Genomic DNA, 20,024 nt, shown 5'->3' on the forward strand with positions numbered 1-20,024 from the left:
TCACTTCCGCTGTTTGCTAGAGAGAGAAAAAAATCACTATTCAAAATAAAGGTAGATTATGTGAATAAACAATTATATAATAATTGTGTATTATATTAATACAATAATCATATATTATATGAATATAATAATCATATTTTAAGCATATCATAGTTTACATGCCCATAAATAATAAAACAAAAACAACACTCAACCTGTGTTTTCAGTGTTTTCACATTTTTCACTGTTTCTTTTTCTTTTCTTTTCTTTTTTTCTTTATTTTTTATTTTTTTGTAGTGGTTCAAACCTGCAACATTTTGGTGAGCAGTCTGGATATTTGTCCACTACAGCCTCTTTGATTACAACTTCCAATGTTACTTACTTGTAATTCCCTACATTATTGTGCTCGTCTGTGGTATGAGCGGTGTAATCTACTTCCAGGAATTTTAGCAGAATAAAAAGACTCAATTCTGGTGCTTTATGTGTGGGTGAGAAACAGATAAATATTAAAGTCCTTTTTTACTATAAATCTCCACCTTTGACCAGACCTGACCAAAAGGTGGCGATATGCATGAAGAATACGAATTGCCAAAAAACAAAAGAAGAAGAATGTGAAAGTGAAAGTGGAGATTTATAGTAAAAAAGGGACTCAAAAATGTTTCTGTTTCTCACCCACCCTTATCATATCGCTTCTGAAGACATGGATAAACCACTGGAGTCTTATGGATTACTTTTATGCTGACTTTCTGACTAGTAGTTCTGACTACCATTCACTTGCATTGTATGGACCTACAGAGCTGAAGTATTCTTCTAAAAATCTTCATTTTGTGTTTTGCAGAAGAAAGAAAGTCGTACACATCTGATTTGGCATGAGGGTGAGTAAATGATGAGAGAATTTTCATTTTTGGGTGAACTAACCCTATGAGATGCCAGTGAATAAATTAATCACTGACAGTCAGCCATGATTTCATTTGTTTTTTTTTTATCCTCTCTTCTCCCAATTTTGGCATGCCCAATTCCCACTACTTAGTAGGTCCTCGTGGTGGCGCAATTACTCACTTCAATCCGGGTGGTGGAGGACAAGTCTCAGTCTCAGTCAATCCGCACATCTTATCACGTAGCTCATAGTGCATGACACCGCAGAGACTCACAGCATATGGCGGCTCATGCTACTCTCCGCGATCCACACACAACTTATCACACACCCCATTGGGAGCGAGAACCACTAATCGCGACCATGAGGAGGTTACCCCATGTGACTCTACCCTCCCTAGCAACTGGGCCAATTTGGTTGCTTAGGAGACCTGGCTGGAGTCACTCAGCAGACCCTGGATTCGAACTTGCGACTGTAGTCAGCGCCAATACTCGCTGAGCTACCCAGGCCCCCAACAGTCAGCCATGATTAATTTATTCCATAAGTGTAAGTGTTTAATAACAGGGCAGATACTGAGATTAAGTGAGTAGTATCTGGCTGGTCATGTGATTCTAAAATGGCTGCCCCCATGAGGGGACCCTCTTCATGTAGAATAAAACAGCTTTTATAAGGTTACTGATATGACTGAAGCCTTCGTATCATGTGAGTGCTCATAATTAAATAGATATGTTTCAAAATTGCAATTAATTTCGTTAGAGTAAAACTATATAATGAGGAAAACATTACTGAGTGCACCTTTAAATTATACACAAGTTTTAACCGAAAAACTAATGTAAGTGTTTTAATATAATTATGATAAGCAGTACTGCCATACAGTAAACTTTAGTTTTATATGAGCTGAAAATTATTCTTTGTGGAAATCAACATTGTTCCACTAATGCTGCAAATTGAGCATAACTTGTATTCAATTCGGAACATTTATTTAAATTAAACAATTTAAAACATAAATTATTTTATGGATAATTGATCACATTGTTTGTGTAGTTTAAAAAAATAAATAATCTCATCTTTACATGATACAGATAATAGTTAGACAGTGTAAATAATAGCAACGATTTAACATCAAGTGTCTCTTTGTTTCATAAAAGGTTTTGAAAAGTTGCATAAATTAAATTAAATTAAATTACATTTTAAAAAGCAAGTTTCAAATGGGAAAAACCTGATGAGAACATATTATTGTATTAATATGATGTAATCAACAATTATTTAATAAATTAAATGTTTAAATTATACATATATTTCATTTATAGAATTAATTACAGATTTATGTGAAACAGACAAATAATATATTTTAAAAATAACCATTTAAATACAAATTCCTTTCAAGTTCAGTATGCACTATTTCCATTTATAGACACTGGGCATTGTGTATAATTGTAGATGTAAATCTTTATCAGTAGATGGAGCCACATTCACTATAATTATATTCCAACAAGAATGTTGCAGTAAGAAAAAAAAAAAAACATTATTTGAAAAGGCTTGTGAGAAAAACCTGCCTCCTATAAGAACATGATCGCAGGCACTGCATGTGTGAGAGACTCCAGTGTTCCTAAAGTTACAGTGGAATATATCACACAGGGTAAGCATCTTTACTCACTGCATGCACATTTATAACTGCTGGGAAGATTTTCAATTGGGGAAAATCCTATTTGTACAGTATATGTATACTGTTTGCATATAGTATTATAAATCCGTGCTCTGTCAATGATCTTTACTTAAACTTGATTCATACATATGGTAACCACTTTTAAATGTGCAGAATAATTATATAAGCATGTTTAAATGAAAGTGAATCCCCTTTTAAAGCAACTGTACTATGTTTTGTACAAAGAATGAAATATCTTGTCATGTTATATGCAAGTATTCCTTCCTTTTGAATGAGAATGGACTTTATATTTAAGATATCTTCACAGAAGTTTGCATGATTACATGAATAGACGGTTTTGTTAAAAAGAAAACAGCAATTTCAGCTGGAAGTTGCTGGAGGGCTTTGTCAGATAAATATGGTGTCTAAGTACTAGTTGGTACATGCCTTTGGTTCCACTACTTTTGAAATAGCTGTAATGAGCTTGTACTGCAGATTTACTGTTACACGTGTTTTATTTTAACTGTTTCTTTCTCACAGTCTTTGAATGTTGAGAATGAGATTCTGGAACAGGGATGCACGGAGAAACTTTGGAAAAACTTTCAATTCAATATTAGAGGATTGAATTTGTAATAAATATTTTATACTTTGTTGTCCCCCACTGTTGAAATGAGATCTACAGTATGGAAAATATGCTGGATGTGGAATTTGCACAAGGACAATGTGATACTTTCAAAAATGTGCCGTGGTATAATTACTTAAATGAACTGGGTGAACGGACACAGTTTGGACACTGTTGTTTTGTGCTGCAATGCGAAGGACTCTGCCAAATTGCTGCAGAACTGAGCCAGGGTCAACAACCGTATTATTCAAACTAAACAATGTGATCTTTGCCACATGCAAGAAATTGCAAGCAAGTGATTTTTAGATGGAAATTGCAAATGCATGTACTGTAGGACTGATGGAGAACAACTATAGTGAGAAATTATTAATTTTCTATGGATCGTATTATGTATTGAGTGCAAAAAAAAAACAAAAAAAAAATAAAATAAAATACTGTAGTTAAACTGCATACCCAAGTCTATGTAACTTTTGACCTTTGACCTTGGAAAACGTAAGTTATGCATGACACTGGACAATAGAAATGTAACTTGTAGAAATGTAATATTTCATAAATTAGCAAGTACTTTCAAAGTGTCAAAAATGCACTGTAAACCCCTTTGAAATGAACTGTACGTGAAATTAAATGTACATTCATTTTCAGTTAATCACATTTTATTAATACATTCATTAGGTTCATCAATAGAAGTTCATAAATCAATTAAAATCATATTTGAACTAAATGACAACTGAACACTTCATAATCAACTTCCTTATCATTTGTTTCATACAAAAAATAGAATTATTATTATTACACACTATATGCATTTTATCTAAGAAACCTTAAAGCAGTAAAAACAATTTTGTGAAATTAACTTTTAACTGGTATTTAAATACTTCCAAATATGCATACTATATTGACCTTAACAATAAGCCTCAACAGCTAGCATTGCTTGTGTTTGTTGCCTTGGTAACCAAATTACCTGTTACAATGCACAATAAAAAAACTATGATTGAATAAAACAGAGCCCATGTGACTTATTTAAAGTAAATAGCATTGTTGTTTTTATGTTTTTGTTGTGCCGTTTATAAATGACGTCGGACCATTGAGGGGTTTCAGTAATCATTCAGTGTGCTCATCTTTTTTCTCTGTGTTGTAGTTCACAATGCTCGGCGTCTGCTTGTGTTTGAGTATTGTTGTACACTTAGCAGTGTCTCAGGATGCAGAGGAGCCAATCACATACACGGCAAGTACTGCAAAGCTGACATGCACTCAGTTACCAGTCTGTAAATGAATGGTCAGCGGTGCATCATCAATCTGATAGTAATCAGGGTACTGTGATTAGGGTAATTGCATAAGATTTGTTAGTGTTTCAATATTGAATATTTATTTATTCTCAGTTTCCTTCTTTTTTCATTTTACAGTGCACTGAAGGTTATGAATTTGACATTGAGAAACAAAGCTGCAAAGGTAACACACTCTAATGACCTCTTGTTGTTCTGTGAATGGCATAAGCATTAGTTATAAACAATATATCAGAAAGGCTGATTAATATGGCCAATATTTGGCCAATTTAAGATTATCGGTATCGGCTGATAACTGTGCCCAGATTGGCTCATTAACACAACTGCTAGTTCTCTCTTGTGTCAGGTGTAAAATCTACAGCACACACAGCAATGTTCTTAAAACATCTCAGAAAACCTCAGTGACTGCATAGCAAAATGCTCAAAATCACCCAGAACACCCTAGCAACCACCTAACAAAGCACTAAAAAAAACATTCAAAACACCTTTACAACCACATAGAAACGTGCAAGCAACCACCCCAAACACCCTAGCAACCACCTAACAATGCACTAAAAACACTCAGAACACCTTAGCAACCGCATATAATTGGGCTAGCAACCACCCAGAACACCCTAACAACCACCTTGAACAAACTAGCAATCACCTAACAATACACTAAAAACACCTTAGTGTCACCAGTCCTACTTGACCCACTCCGAATGAGATTTGAAGCGGTGATCCCCAGCATGGGAGTCTGGCACACTAACAAGGAGGCTATAAAGCCATGGCCTCTAGCCTCAGTCACTAGCGTGTCTCTTAAGGCCAAGAGAGTGAGGTTTACACACTGCACAGCTATCACATACCAGCTGGCTACCGTTACACTCACACCCCCTAAACCAGGGGTGTGAAACTCAGTTCCTGGAGGGCTGCAGCCCTGCAGAGTTTAGTTCCAGCCCTGCTCCAAAATGCCTCCTTGTAATCTTCAAGCACTCCTGAAGACCTTGATTAGCTGCTTCAGGTGTGTTTAATGAGGGTTGGAGCTAAACTCTGCTGGACTGTGGCCCTCCAGGAACAGAGTTTGACACCCCTGCCCTAACCTCACTCCCATCCGGGTCACGGCACCATTGTCACCGGTCCTACTTGACCCACTCCAAGAGGGATTCAAACTGGTGATCCCCGGCATGTGAGGCGAGCACATTAACAAGGAAGCTAAAGGTTACAGCCTCAATCTCAGCCTCAGTCGCTAACGCATCTTTTAAGGCCAGGAGAGTGAGGTTTACACAGCTATCATGTATCAGATGGCTACCGTTACATTAATCCCCCCCCCCCCACATGGAAATTCATGTAGTTAAATAAAGTGAATTCTTTGATGTTATGATTGAAATCTGGTTATTGCAAGATTATTAATGACAATGGTGAAAAGTTTTGTAATTTCTTGAGCTAACCAATCTTTTCCTCTATACTTCACACAGACATAGATGAGTGCAAGACAGTTCAAGAAGCCTGCAAAGGGGGCATGAAATGCATTAACCATTTTGGAGGATACCTCTGCCTGCCCCACAATGCTCGAATATTTGTCAGTAATGGCGAGGATGAGCCTACTACTGCCCCACCAGTGGAACCAGGCGCTGGAGGAGGTGCTCTGCCTGTTATACCTGCCATCTCCAGAGGCGATTACTCAAGAGTCTATCAAAGTGCATCACATTCAATCCAGTGTGGTGTTGGTTTTATGGCAGACTCTCAGAACTACTGCAGAGGTGAGTGCTAGCTTGCTGGCTGATTCTCTCTGGATTCGACTGGTTTGTATGATATTTCAGGATATAGAAAAGAAAAGGCATGGCAAATTTTTTATCTCATCAATCAAATAGTTGCAGAAGTATGATGTTTTTTTTTTCTTCAGTTGTAACACCCCCAGTTGGTAGATTTTGTGAATATTTGGCATGTGTCCTCAGAATGTTCTGGAGTCTGTGTGCACCAAGTTTTGTTAAGTTTGGACATGGCGCGACTTTGGGCATGGCGTCCAAACTGACACATTTGGTACACCAGAAGTTGACATGATCAATAATAGAGCAATATTGAAAGTGCCACAGTGTTTAAACTCCTCAGGAAGTCAAACTACTAATGGCTTACTTACAGTTGTTTCCTTACATTAAACTGGGCTACAAAAAAGTATGTTATCGTCTAAAAAAATTGCACACTTCACTTTAAGTAAATATCCTTTCGAATATCCTTTCGAAAAGAAAATGCAATGCCAGGTCTCTCTTTTCTATCTGGTGCATAAAACATTTTATGTGTGTGGTAATAGTGTTCTTTTGACAACTAGATAGAGGTGCCAGTCATGTTACAGCATGCAGAATTTGGTAGAAAAAAACCATTTAGGTTGCATAAACTATTTGAAAGACATGAAGTGCAAAGACATGCCGACCAACATCGCATCCAACAAGAATATAAAATTTCTTCCCATCCTTTAATCATTTTAGATACTACAAGCAGTCATTTTCTAAGTACTGCCCAAAATTTGAGAAGGGTATAGCTGCAGGCATCGCTCCAAACCAGCTCTCCCCTCCCCTGTTACCCCTCTCCCCTGTTCGGACATGTCCTGTATTGAAGTGTCAAAATGTTCAAGCGTCCTGTATTTATGTGGCAAAAGTTGGCAACCTGAATCATTATGTTTATGCCGGGTTTACGCTTTCTCACACGTTGACGATAGCAATTCCTAGTGGTTATCAAGTTTTCGGTGGATCTCTCTCACGCATATGCCATAGTTTCAGTTGCAATATAATTATGAGACTGTAATGTATCGCAATATGTATTCTATCTAGGGTTGCCAACTGTTCCGACTTCAAAGTCATCCTGGATTTTGGCTGAAATTAAGACGTCATATACCCCAACCATTTCCCCCCGGTTGGACGGCGAAACGTTTTCATGCTCAAGCGTCTCGTATTCATGTGCCAGAAAGTGGGTAGACCTTATTGTATCATGAGGTGGTTGGCGGTACCAAGCCCTGGTGGATATTTACATTTACATTTATGCATTTGGCAGACGCTTTTATCCAAACTTATTACAGGGACAATCCCCCCGGAGCAACCTGGAGTTAAGTGCCTTGCTCAAGGACACAATGGTAGTGGCTGTGGGGATTGAACCGATTACCAGTTATGTGCTTTAGCCCACTACGCCACCACCACTACATGGATATCATGTTTACTTGCTACTAAGTGCCTTTAACAAACCTCTGGATCTCTTTCAATGGTTTTATGTCACTAACCTTGCAAATAAAGGCAACAGCATTGATTAATTCTTCCTCAAAAGCACTAACTGTATCAACCAGGTACCAGCCAATCAGATTGGGGACTCGCGATTTCAGCCAGCTCTTGTCATTTTGGTGTGCAGTTTGCATCAGATGATCAGTGAATGGACTGTGGGCATGCAATTTGAGGCTGACTGGTCTCAGGTCATCAGTCCTGTAGCAACTATGCCTTCTGTGATCAAGCAGCTAACAGGGGAAATGTGGTTTTGTTTGAGGAAGTATGGGTCAGGACTTGCAATCTCTCAGCCCATTAAAATGAGTCAACAATTAGCTCTGGCCTCTTCCCGCAGAGAGGTCGGTCCTCCTGCGATGTTTACATACTTTAGGCCAGTCTCTTTCAAAAGTGCTTTGGCAGCATTTCCTTTGGAATCTGACACCAGTTTGTTGGAATCAAATCACCGTCATGTGGGCGATCATCACAGACTCCAGGTGTGTTTAGAACAGTCTTTCTCATTTCAGAGAGGTGGGTGAGAAAGTGCTGAGTTTTTTCATGTGAATTCTTGCCTGCAAGGTCTCTTGCCTAATTTTTTCCAGTGTGCCTCAGCCAGTTTGGCTATCAACAGTGCTGAACCCCCTCAAAGGGCCCACGTGAGCCTTGTCCAGCCAAACGCTGGTCAGCAAAGCTTGGAAACTCTCGGCAAGAGGCCCACTGGGGGTCTTTGGATCTCTGCTTTGACATTATTCTCACATTAATGCTTCAAATGTGTCAGTTAGGAGCCAAAGAAGAGTCTGTCTGAATATCCTTGCATTTGGATGAGGAGATTTTTCACTCACACGTGTTGCACATCCAATAGTCTGTATATGAATCAGAGAGAAGTGGGCTATTCTTAGGCCTTTGTATATAGTTACTCGACTAAACCTGGAAGATAAGTTCAGACCACCCACGACAGCCCCTACAGTGCAAAGGGACACTTTCTCTGCTCCAGGACTAAGCTGGAAATCTTGCCAGACACACCAAAGAATGATTAGGAATGCACAACCGATGTGTATTTTGGATTATGCTACCTGTTAGTTTAAATAAGTGGTGTTATTAGAGTTTGAGGAATGGAATTTCATGGACAATTAATTGCATTAAAGCTGAACTGTGTAACTTCTGCGACTCACCACATGGGGTTGCAACTATTATGGCAAACACTCCCCCTGTTTACCATTGGTTAAGCAAACCACCCCCAAAGTCACATGGTTGGTTTAGCCAATGTTGCTGTGTTGGGCTGGTTGGGATGGTCAAACAAACAAAACGTAATTTTGACAAAATTTGGTATATGTTCTCAGAATGTTCTGGTGTGTATGCTCACCTAGCTTTGTTAAGTTTGGACGTTGCACAACTTTTCGTTAACTGTAATTGATGTTCTGTTGTGTTCCTTTCAAGGATCTGAAGGTTTTTTTTTTACAGATGTGAATGAATGTGCCAATGCAAATCCCTGCCAGCATCAGTGCTACAATCTGATAGGCTCTTTCATCTGCCAGTGTGAAGTTGGATTTGAATTGGCTTCAGATTCTGTCTCCTGCCAAGGTTAATGTCCCCTTTTATTATTAACACAAGTTTTTCTTAAGATGAATGAGTTGTGACACATTCTAACCTATCTTATCTCACCTAATGTACAAACTTTTAAATCTTGCAATAGGCCTAGTTGTTAGTTAAAAAAAGGAAATTTCTCACAATATTGCACCGATACTCTAGATCCTTGTATGTTTTAAAAATGTATGTGTGCATTTATATAATTTCATATCATTTCCTAGTTCACTTCACATACTTTGCATAGTATACATGCTCTATACTACAGAAATAGTAAAAATAGTCTTCTGCTGTTCCCAACACAGCCAAAACTTTTGTTGTACCAAATCCTTCCTATCTTGGACCCCCTTGGGATAGCTTTAAGTATTAATAACAAACTCATATCCTTGGACAATATATGTATTCCATTCAAAGGGGGGTATTATAATAACTTAATTTGTGTAGGATCATGCTATCATTACAGGCTAATCGGTTAGCTTGACAACTGTTGGCTTTGCTTGAAATAAGTTAATTTTTCATACTTGGCAAATTTTTCTTTTTAATGTTTTAGAAATAACCTCACAAAATCTTGTTAGCTTTATGCTTAAAGCAAGAAAACACCATTTGTGTAAAACATTGCCAATGGAGTTAGAAAAATGTAACATACTGAAAAAATATTTTTAGCAGTTCAGATGTGGTCCATAGACTTCAAGTTAAAAATAACAAGGAATATAATTTAATATTTCCCCTGTAATTTTGCTGTTTCATTCTTAATTGTGTTTTCCAGATATTGATGAATGTGAATTCTCTAACTACATGTGCCAGTTCCAATGTGTGAATCAGCCTGGCGGATATAGCTGTGTGTGCCCTGAGGGATACCAGCTCCAATCGACACGGATGTGCCAAGGTACATTCCAGACAAATTCCATAAGGCTGCTGAAGGGTCCTTGCTTCTGAAGTTTCTCATTGAAATGTTCTGCCTCTCATAGATATTAACGAGTGTGAAACGGCACACAACTGCAGAGATGATGAAATGTGTTGGAATTACTATGGAGGATTCCGTTGCTATCCCAGAAACCCCTGTAGTGAGCCATACGTGAAAACAGGCGAAGGGTGAGTCTAATCTTCTGATTAAATCAAGTTTGTTTGTGATAAATTATTTGTGCTTTTCAAAATTCTGTTCTAGAGTTTTGTAGCTTTTAATCCATTTCTAAAACCATCTACACCGATCAGCCACAACATTAAAACAACCTGCCAAATATTGTGTAGGTCCCCCTCGTGCCGCCAAAACAGCGCCAACCCGCATATCAGAATAACATTCTGAGATTATATTCTTCTCACCACAATTGTACAGAGCGGTTATCTGAGTTACCGTAGACTCTGTCAGTTCGAACCAGTCTGGCCATTCTCTGTCGACCTCTCTCATCAACAAGGCGTTTCTGTCCACAGAACTGCTGCTCACTGGATGTTCAGCAGTTACAGAAATACTCAAACCAGCCCATCTGGCACCAACAATCATGCTATGGTCCAAATCACTGAGATCACATTTTTCCCCATTCTGATGGTTGATGTGAACATTAACAGAAGCTCCTGATGATTTTATGTACTGCACTGCTGCCACACAATTGGCTGATTAGATAATCGCATGGATGATTGTTGGTGGCAGACGGGCTGGTTTGAGTATTTCTGTAACTGCTGATCTCCTGGGATTTTCACACACAACAGTCTCTAGAATTTACTCAGAATGGTGCCAAAAACAAAAAACATCCAGTGAGCGGCAGTTCTGCGGACGGAAACGCCTTGTTGATGAGAGACGTCAGGAGAGAATGGCCAGACTGGTTTGAACTGACAAAGTCTACGGTAACTCAGATAACCGCTCTGTACAATTGTGGTGAGAAGAATATAATCTCAGGATGCTATTCTGAGATGCGGGTTGGTGCTATTTTGGTGGCACGAGGGGGACCTACACAATATTAGGCAGGTGGTTTTAATGTTGTAGCTGATCGGTGTATATGCTAAGGTAAAATTCACTTTCAGCATATAAAGTTCACTTTATGCACATACTGTATATGCATTTAAAATTTACTGTATTTCTCTTCTGGAAAAATGGACCAAAAATATTGATGACTTGTGTTGAAATACACACATTGTTGTCTAATCAAATGGGTATTTGCCTATTGGCTATTTTAAAGAAAAGGGAAAACCCTTTCAACATCTCCCACCCAAACTTCCTGTTTCAATGGGAAATACATCAAAGCTCGTGAAGCCATATTATGGGGCTTTTAACATATTTTTATATACGCTTTCTGATTTTAATGCCATTCAACCTTTTAAGTCCTCTTGATTTCTTGTTTTTGTTTGGAATATTTGAAGAACTTGGAAATTTCCTCATAACTGCAGTGGTTGGCCACCATTTTAAACTTTTTAATCCTGAATAATAAAAAAACCTAGTGTATAAATTTACTCTGTATCTACAGTCGCTGTAGGTGCCAGTCGCCAAATGTTTGCCGGGGACTGCCTCCTGTCATTGTCTACAAGTACATGAGCATCTTTTCTGATCGCTCAGTTCCTGCGGATATCTTCCAGATTCAAGCTACTAGTGTGTACCCCAACATGGTAAACACTTTCACGATCAAATCCGGCAATGAGGGAGGAGAATTCTACCTGAGGGTAAGGCATGATAATGGACTGAGTAAACCCTGGGCTGTTCGTATTGTTTAATGGGTAATTCTCAGGAAACAGTGCCATTTGTCATTTTATCATTACATTTGTACTGTCAAGAAATCATATTTTCACAGCTCAGGCCCTCAGTACCAGTGCCATAACAGCCATAAATATTGGGGGATCACCACATGTTTTGTGTCAACACTGTTACATTCATTTGAAGTTGAAGATCAGTGCAAAAATGTTCAATTACAGACTTAGCTAGCAAACATCACTGCACCACACCACATTATTTACAGTCAGAATCGTTAGAAACCATTTTTTTTCTGTAAATAATTTATCTATGATTTTTCCCATTACAAAGTTGAACTATTGAGCTTGACAAGGCCAGTATAAGTGTAAAAATAATAACATGTTGATAAAGACTGTAAGAGAACTTCTGTTTGAACCCAAAACAGGTTTTGTGTCAACCCTGTTACATTCAAAATGTTTAGAGCTTGAAAAATACAGAGTTGAATATCAGTACAAAAATGCTTAATTCTGACTTTAGCTTGCAAATATCTTTGCACAACACCCTGTTATTTATTATCAAGAACTATATTTTTTCCTGTACAAAAATGAACACTTTTCCTGTAACAGCGGTGAACTTTTAAGCTTGATGAGGCCAATAAAAGTGTAAACACAAAGACATGCTGAAAAAGACTGTAAGAGAACTTACCTCTGTTTGAACCCATGGCATTTTCCTTTCAAAATATGTTTTGTGTCAACTCTATTAAATTAAATTACAATATGTTTTAGGGTTGAAGATCAGTGCAAAAATGGCTAATAAGGATCTTAACTTGCAAATTCCATTGCATCACACCCCAAATATTGTTCTATTATAGTGAAGAACAATATTTTGTTTTTCTTTACAAGAAAACATAACTGATTTTTCCCATAACAGAGTTGAACTATTTAGCTTGATGAGGACAATATGTGTAGACATGATGAAATGCTCATATAGACTGTAAGAGAACTTACCTTTCTTTGAACTTATAACATTTTCCTTTCAAAACATGTTTTGTGTCAACCCTGTTACACTCGAAAGGATTCAGAGTTGAAGATCAGTTGCAAAAAATATTATTACACCACATTATAGTCATTATTCTTGTGCTTTTTGTCAAGAAAACTATTTTTTTATGTAAAAAATTGATAACAATGATTTTTCCCATAACAGAGTTGAACTATTGATCTTGATGAGAGAAATACTGTATATATATATAAACAAATAAAATCATAATCTAATTTCTCTTTCAAAACATATTTTGTGTCAGCCCTGTTACAACCAAATTTGATTTGGGGTTGAATGTTGCAGAGTTGGATGTCTAATAATGGCCTTAGCAAGCATCAAGTGCATAACATACAAATGGCACTGTTTCCTGAAAATAACCCTAATAGAACTAACATTTGATTGTGGTAATGACTAGATATCAAGATTTGGCTTTCTCTGTCTCTTTCAGCGTTCCAGTAATGTAAGTGCGATGCTAGTAATGACCAAGCCTTTGACTGGACCAAGAGAACATATTGTGGATTTGGAGATGGTCACCCAGAGCAATGTCTTGAGTTACCGTTCAAGCTCACTGCTAAGACTCACCATTATTGTGGGTCCATACCCTTTTTAAACCATCTAGATAAGCCAAATCAGCACCTTGGTTTTATCATTGTACTATAGCTTACTATATTTAAAGTGTTCAACACAGCATGGTTGCCTAAATGTGATCTAGATCAGTGGTTCTCAACTGGTGGGTCGTGACCCAAAAATTGGTTGCAGGTCTCTGGAGGAGAAAACGCTTTCCATATCTTTTGTTACTGATGATCAAAGGCTGTGCGTCCAATCAAACTCTACAATGTTTCGCTGCAAATTCATGTCTCACATGGTTGAAGCTAGCCAAATTAGGCAGATGACAAAATGGACAAGTAGTGTGACATGCCCTCATTCTCAAAACCTATGAACAAAACTACATAAGATAAAAGAAGATATGACCCATACTGCATTAAATAACAGACCATTTGCAGAAGCCTATTATTAAACTTCAGTATGATGTTAAGGACAATTTGGGACAGTGTTAGATTGCCACTGGATGTCCTATGTAAAATCTGGGTCCTAAAGCAAAACCGGTTGAGAACCACTGGTCCAAATAGTATAGAAATGTGCAGAATTATTGCGTTTCTAAAAGGATTTGGTTTACCAAACATAAAAAGTTGGTTGTCTGGTATCTACTGAAGTTTTCCAATAATGTGTACTATTGAAAATGGAAGACAAAAATTATTTGTCTTGGTAGTAAGAGGTTTGCAAGATTCTGCTGTATGGATACTTGTCAGTTTTTAAAGGGATAGTTTACCCAAAAAAGAAAAATCATTTACTTACCTTCATGGTGTTCAACCCATATGACTTTCTTTCTTCCATACAACACAAAAGAAGAATTTAAGCAGAATATTCTCGCTTCTCTTTTCATAAATGGGTATCTGGGGGTATGCAATAAAAAAATAAAATAAAATAAAAAATCCAGCCTGGTCTCATGAACTTTATGTGACCATGGTAATATTTTTGCAAAACAAAATTACGTGCCTTATACGTTTGGCTGCAGTTTCCCAGTGAAGTGTCCAGCAGGGGGCACCATAAGTGAGTGAAATGGTGTCGTAATCAGACAAGGTTTTTTAGCTGACAATTAAATGGAGGTTTTAATGAGTAAAATGTACCTCACCAACCTAAAACTTTAACCTAAACCTAACCGACAGTGATCTAAAATCAAAAAGAGAAATGAAAAGCATATTTTCTGAAGCAACCACGTCATTTTGTGTCGCCTCTATGAGCTACCACAGAAGTTAATCACATAGTGTGTAAATGTTTGTCTGTAATACAAATGTTAAAGTATATTGTTTTTCAAATAGTAAGTGTTTTGATATCATAACAACAGTGTGTGATTGATAGAATGAAGAATAAGTGTTTATAAAGTGATTATCAGCCACTGTAGTCGTGATCTGTGTGAAAGTGAATAAAATGCACAGTTGTTGCAGCGCCTCTAGTTTTAATTTCACCAGGATACTGAGACGAAATGTAGAATGCGGTACGTAAAAGTCAGTTTGCAAAAGTGTAGTTATAGTAACGTTCATTCTATGAGACTAGGTTAAAAAAATCGTATTGCATTTTTGTGTTTGCATAAATTATAGATGAAAGCGCCAGTTATTTATTTATTCCTTTTTTTAAATGTATTATTTATTCACCTCCATGATTTCTGTGCTGTTCTCTCACTGGTACCATTTTTACGCACTGCACTCTGATTAGCGAGATCTCGTCAGTGTACAAAAGATGTGCATCGGTCAGATTGGCGATTTAAACCACAGAATTCTGGATAAAAATAATATTAAAAATAACATTGCGGCAGGTTAGAAACTGCTCATGCTCATGTCGCGATTTTATTCCATTTGCGATTAAGTGCGCAGCCCTAGTGCTGTTGAGTTCCAAAAATAACAAAAACCACCATAGAAGTATAATAAAATTATTCCAAACGATTAATGAGATTTGAAAGCTGCGGTTGAGAGTAAGATTTTCAGTGAATAACGCCTTCAGTTTTTGTCTGTTCCTCTCAGAAAGTTATTTCGGAAGGCTTCAGAAGATTTCTGTGACATTTTATGGTGCTATTTTTTCATTTTCTAAGCTTGCCAGCTGTATTCACTGTAATCATTTGGAAAAGAGCAACACTCTGCTCCTCCTTTTGTGTTCGGCAGAAGAAAGAAAGTCATGCAGGCTCGGAACAATATGAGGGTGAGTAAACGATGACAGAATGTTCATTTTTGGTGAACAAACCCTTTGAATCCGTTGATCCATCAAAGCTTCACGTTTCTCGTTCATGGAACCATGTAAATAACACAATGCAGCTATCGAAAGTATTCATAGATTCATTACTAGGACTCCCTTTACTTCTTAGCAGGGGGAAAAGTGTTTTATAGGTGGAACATGAGGATAAAGCAAACAGAGCTCTGCAGAGTCTTAGGTGGAACAGTTTGTGTCGCAATCTAAAGGCATCCTGAGCTAATGGAAATATCTGAATGCGTCCTCCGCCTCACAAATACTGCAGAAATGACCTCCTATCCTATGAGAATAAGGCAATAATGTTTTGGAAACAGAAGTGATGTTTTCAGGAAATTGCTGGCAAGGGTTTTGGGTCGCATAAGCAATGGAACTGTTGCCTAACATGGCTGTATGGTTGCCAGAGCACCGTTTGATCTGTGACAAACACTGTTACTTAAACTGTTGCGTCACGCCCTGTACCCCAAGAGATGTGCTTGTGGGAGAGGCCCAAATGGTTTGAGCACTACCACGTTGTATGAAATTATTTTGGCAAGTGAATTTTATGTTGGCTGCATCAAGATTTAAGTATTTCAATGCAATATGGAGGCTTACAGAGCCAATATATATGTTGTCATTATGTATTTTCCTATGATTGATTCGCTGAATTTGATTCACGCATGGTGAATGCTCCGTCATCATTTTTCTCTTATTGAGATCATATTTGCTTATACTGATTTTCTCTCCTCCACAAGGTCAAGACATGTATGAGGCGTGTCTTTTGATCATATTTTTACCTTCGATTAAAAATATTCTGTATTTTCAGTCTGCTCTCAAGTTGCACTTTTTTTTCTTTTTTTTTTTTTACTTGTCCTTTGTGCCATTTATTCTGCTGTACAATTTTTGGAATTAAAAATGATTTCAATAACAATTGTGTCATTTTAATTTACTAATTTGTTTGGTTTTGTAAGCCAGTGACATGCTCACTGCAAAAAGTAATTTTCTTATGGAGTATTTTTGTCATATTTACTGGTGAAAAATATCTAAACATCCTTAAGACAAGACATAAGATATTAAGTCTTTTTTTTTTTTTTTTTTTTTTTTAAGAACAATCCAACAAAATTGCTTAAAACAAGGAAAAACTATTTGCCAATGGGGTCAGAAAAATAACTTGTTTTCCCTTTGAATCAATAATTTTTTTTCTTACTCCAGTGGTTTTTTTCTTGGTTGAAGCATAACGTTACTAAACTGTTACATTTCTCTTAAAACAAGACAAAATATCTAATGGAATTTTGCTTCTCATGTAAATTAAAATTAAAATCTTTTTTGAAAGGATAGTTCACCCAAAAATGAAAATTCTCTCATTATTTACTCACCCTCATGCCATCCCAGATGTGTATGACTTTCTTTCTTCTGCAGAACACAAATTAAGATTTTAGAAGAATGTTTCAGCTGTGTAGGTCCATACAATACAAGTGAATGGTGACCAGAACTTTGTAGCTCCAAAAACTACATAAAGGAAACCTAAAAGTAATCCACATGACTCCAGTGTTTAAATCCATATCTATGGAGTGTGGGTGAGAAACAACAATATTTAAGACCTTTTTTACTATCAATCTCCACTTTCACTTCTTTGTTTTTGGTGATTTATATTCTTTCTTTGTGCATATCACCACCTACTGGGCATGGAGGAGAATTTATAATTATATATTGGAGTATGGATTACTTTTAAGGCCCAGGTATACTTCGTTTTTGTGCTTTCAGATCGTCTCACGACTGGACGACCACCTTGCTTTTCAAAGTGTACTCTTCTGACCGTGAGCTAATACGAACCTGTTCGATGTATGCCCACTACAGCTGCTTTGTGCTCCTCTTTTAGTTCAGTCAATAGCAGGCACATGCACAGACAATGACAAATCTGGGGCGTGCCCGGTCAGTCTGCGTGGACTGTGCTGATGACAAAATTTGCGATGCGGACAGCCAAAGAAAACTTTGGCCTTTATGCTGCCTTTATGTGATTTTTGGAGCTTCAAAGTTCTGGCCACTATTCACTTGAATTTTATGGACCTACAGAGCTGAAATACTCCTCTAAAAATCTTAATTTGTGTTCTGCAGAAGAAAGAAAGTCATACTAATCTGGGATGACATGAGGGTGAGTAAATAATGAGAGAATTTTCATTTTTGGGTGAACTATCCCTTAAGATCAAGATCAATTCTTATCAATTTAAGAATTGATCTTGATACAGTTACCCCATTAGTATTGCTTTTTTTTATAACTATTTTAAGCATAAATCAAACAAACTTTAGTAAGGTTTATGCGTCAAACAAGAAAAAAAGTTTGCCAATGGGTTTAGCAAGTAAAAATTCAACATACGTTCTCTGAAAACAAGTTGCTTCTCAATTCATCTTGTTTTAAGGATATTTTGGATATTTTTATTGGGAAACTGGACAGAAATACTGATTAAGAAAATGATTTTATTTGCAGTGAACAGAACTGTAGCATCAGAGAGGAAACATCTCATCTTTCGCCAGTATTGCGTAACAATACTGCTAAACCATTTGGTATATTCCTGGAATGGTTTCAGAGGACCACCAAGATTCATCTGCAGTTATTACCTCCTGCATCTGCAGATGGGAATACACAACTGTGATGTTGTCATGACAATATCTGAGCAGTTCCAGCAAGAATATTTACACACTGACAGCCAAGACATTTGTAGTAACATGTGAGTCATACCGTTACAAACATATATGATCTGTATGTTTTTCCTAACATTTAAACGTAAGACCACCCTGCAGCTGTTTATATATATATATATATATATAGTTGAAGTCAGAAGTTTACATACACTTAGGTTGAAGTCATTAAAACTCATTTTTTAACCACTCCACAGATTTAATATTAGCAAACTATAGTTTTGGCAAGTCGTTTAGTTCATCTGCTTTGTGCATGACACGAGTAATTTTTGCAACAATTGTTTACAGACAGATTGTTTCACTTTTAACATAATTCCAGTGGGTCAGAAGTTTACATACACTACGTTAGCTGTCTTTAAGCAGCTTGGAAAATTCCAGAAAATCATGTCAAGCCTTTAGACAATTAGCCAATTAGCTTCTAATAGGAGATGTACTGAATTGGAGGTGTACTTGTGAATGTATTTTAAGGCCTACCTTCAAACTCAGTGCCTCTTTGCTTGACATCATGGGAAAATCAAAAGAAATCAGCCAAGACCTCAGAAAAAAATTATGGACCTCCACAAGTCTGGTTCATCCTTGGGAGCGATTTCCAAATGCCTGAAGGTACCACGTTCATCTGTACAAACAATAGTATGCAAGAATAAACACCATGGGACCACGCAGCCATCATACTGCTCAGGAAGGAGACGCATTCTGTCTCCTAGAGATGAATGTAGTTTGATGCAAAAAGTGCAAATCAATCCCAGAACAACAACTAAGGACCGTGTGAAGATGCTGGAGGAAACAGGTATACAAGTATCTATATCCACAGTAAAACTAGTCCTATATCGACATAACCTGAAAGGCTGCTCAACAAGGAAGAAGCCAATGCTCCAAAACTGCCATAAAAAAGCCAGACTACAGTTTGCAAGTGCACATGGGGACGAAGATCTTACTTTTTGGAGAAATTTCCTCTGGTCTGATGAAACAAAAATTGAACTTTTTGGCCATAATGACCATTGTTATGTTTGGAGGAAAAAGGATGAGGCTTGCAAGCCGAAGAACACCATCCCAGCTGTGAAGTATGGGGGTGGCAGCATCATGTTGTGGGGGTGCTTTGCTGCAGGAGGGACTGGTGCACTTCACAAAATAGATGGTGTCATGTGGAAGGAAAATTATGTGTATATATTGAAGCAACATCTCAAGACATCAGCCAGGAAGTTAAAGCTCGGTCGCAAATGGGTCTTCCAAATGGACAATGACCCCAAGCATACCTCCAAAGTTGTGGCAAAATGGCTTGAGGACAACAAAGTCAAGGTACTGGAGTGGCCATCACAAAGCCCTGACCTCAATCCAATAGAAAATTTGTGGGCAGAACTGAAAAAGCGTGTGCGAGTGAGAAGGCCTACAAACCTGACTCAGCTACACCAGTTCTGTCTGGAGGAATGAGCCAAAATTCCAGCAACTTATTGCGAGAAGCTTGTGGAAGGCTACCCAAAACTTTTGACCCAAGTTAAACAATTTAAAGGCAATGCTACCAAATAATAACAAAGTGTATGTAAACTTCTGACCCACTGGGAATGTGATGAAAGAAATAAAAGCTGAAATGAATCATTCTCTCTACTATTATTCTGACATTTCACATTCTTAAAATAAAGTAGTGATCCT

At 37.5% G+C, this 20,024-nt stretch overlaps 1 protein-coding gene across 1 annotated transcript; it reads left to right on the forward strand.

Annotated features, from left to right (window-relative positions):
- The first annotated feature begins 2,398 nt into the window (after positions 1-2,398).
- On the forward strand, positions 2,399-16,611 carry LOC127438716 (EGF-containing fibulin-like extracellular matrix protein 1). Its single transcript, XM_051694531.1, has 9 exons — positions 2,399-2,492; positions 4,259-4,345; positions 4,524-4,569; positions 5,858-6,142; positions 9,086-9,205; positions 9,975-10,094; positions 10,177-10,300; positions 11,665-11,857; positions 13,351-16,611. Exons 2-9 carry the CDS (start codon positions 4,265-4,267, stop codon positions 13,510-13,512), a joined length of 1,131 nt encoding a protein of 376 aa, XP_051550491.1. The 5' UTR covers positions 2,399-2,492; positions 4,259-4,264; the 3' UTR covers positions 13,513-16,611.
- Positions 16,612-20,024: the final 3,413 nt, after the last annotated feature.

The sequence above is a fragment of the Myxocyprinus asiaticus genome, chromosome 50 (assembly GCF_019703515.2).
Source record: "Myxocyprinus asiaticus isolate MX2 ecotype Aquarium Trade chromosome 50, UBuf_Myxa_2, whole genome shotgun sequence".
NCBI lineage: Eukaryota > Metazoa > Chordata > Actinopteri > Cypriniformes > Catostomidae > Myxocyprinus > Myxocyprinus asiaticus.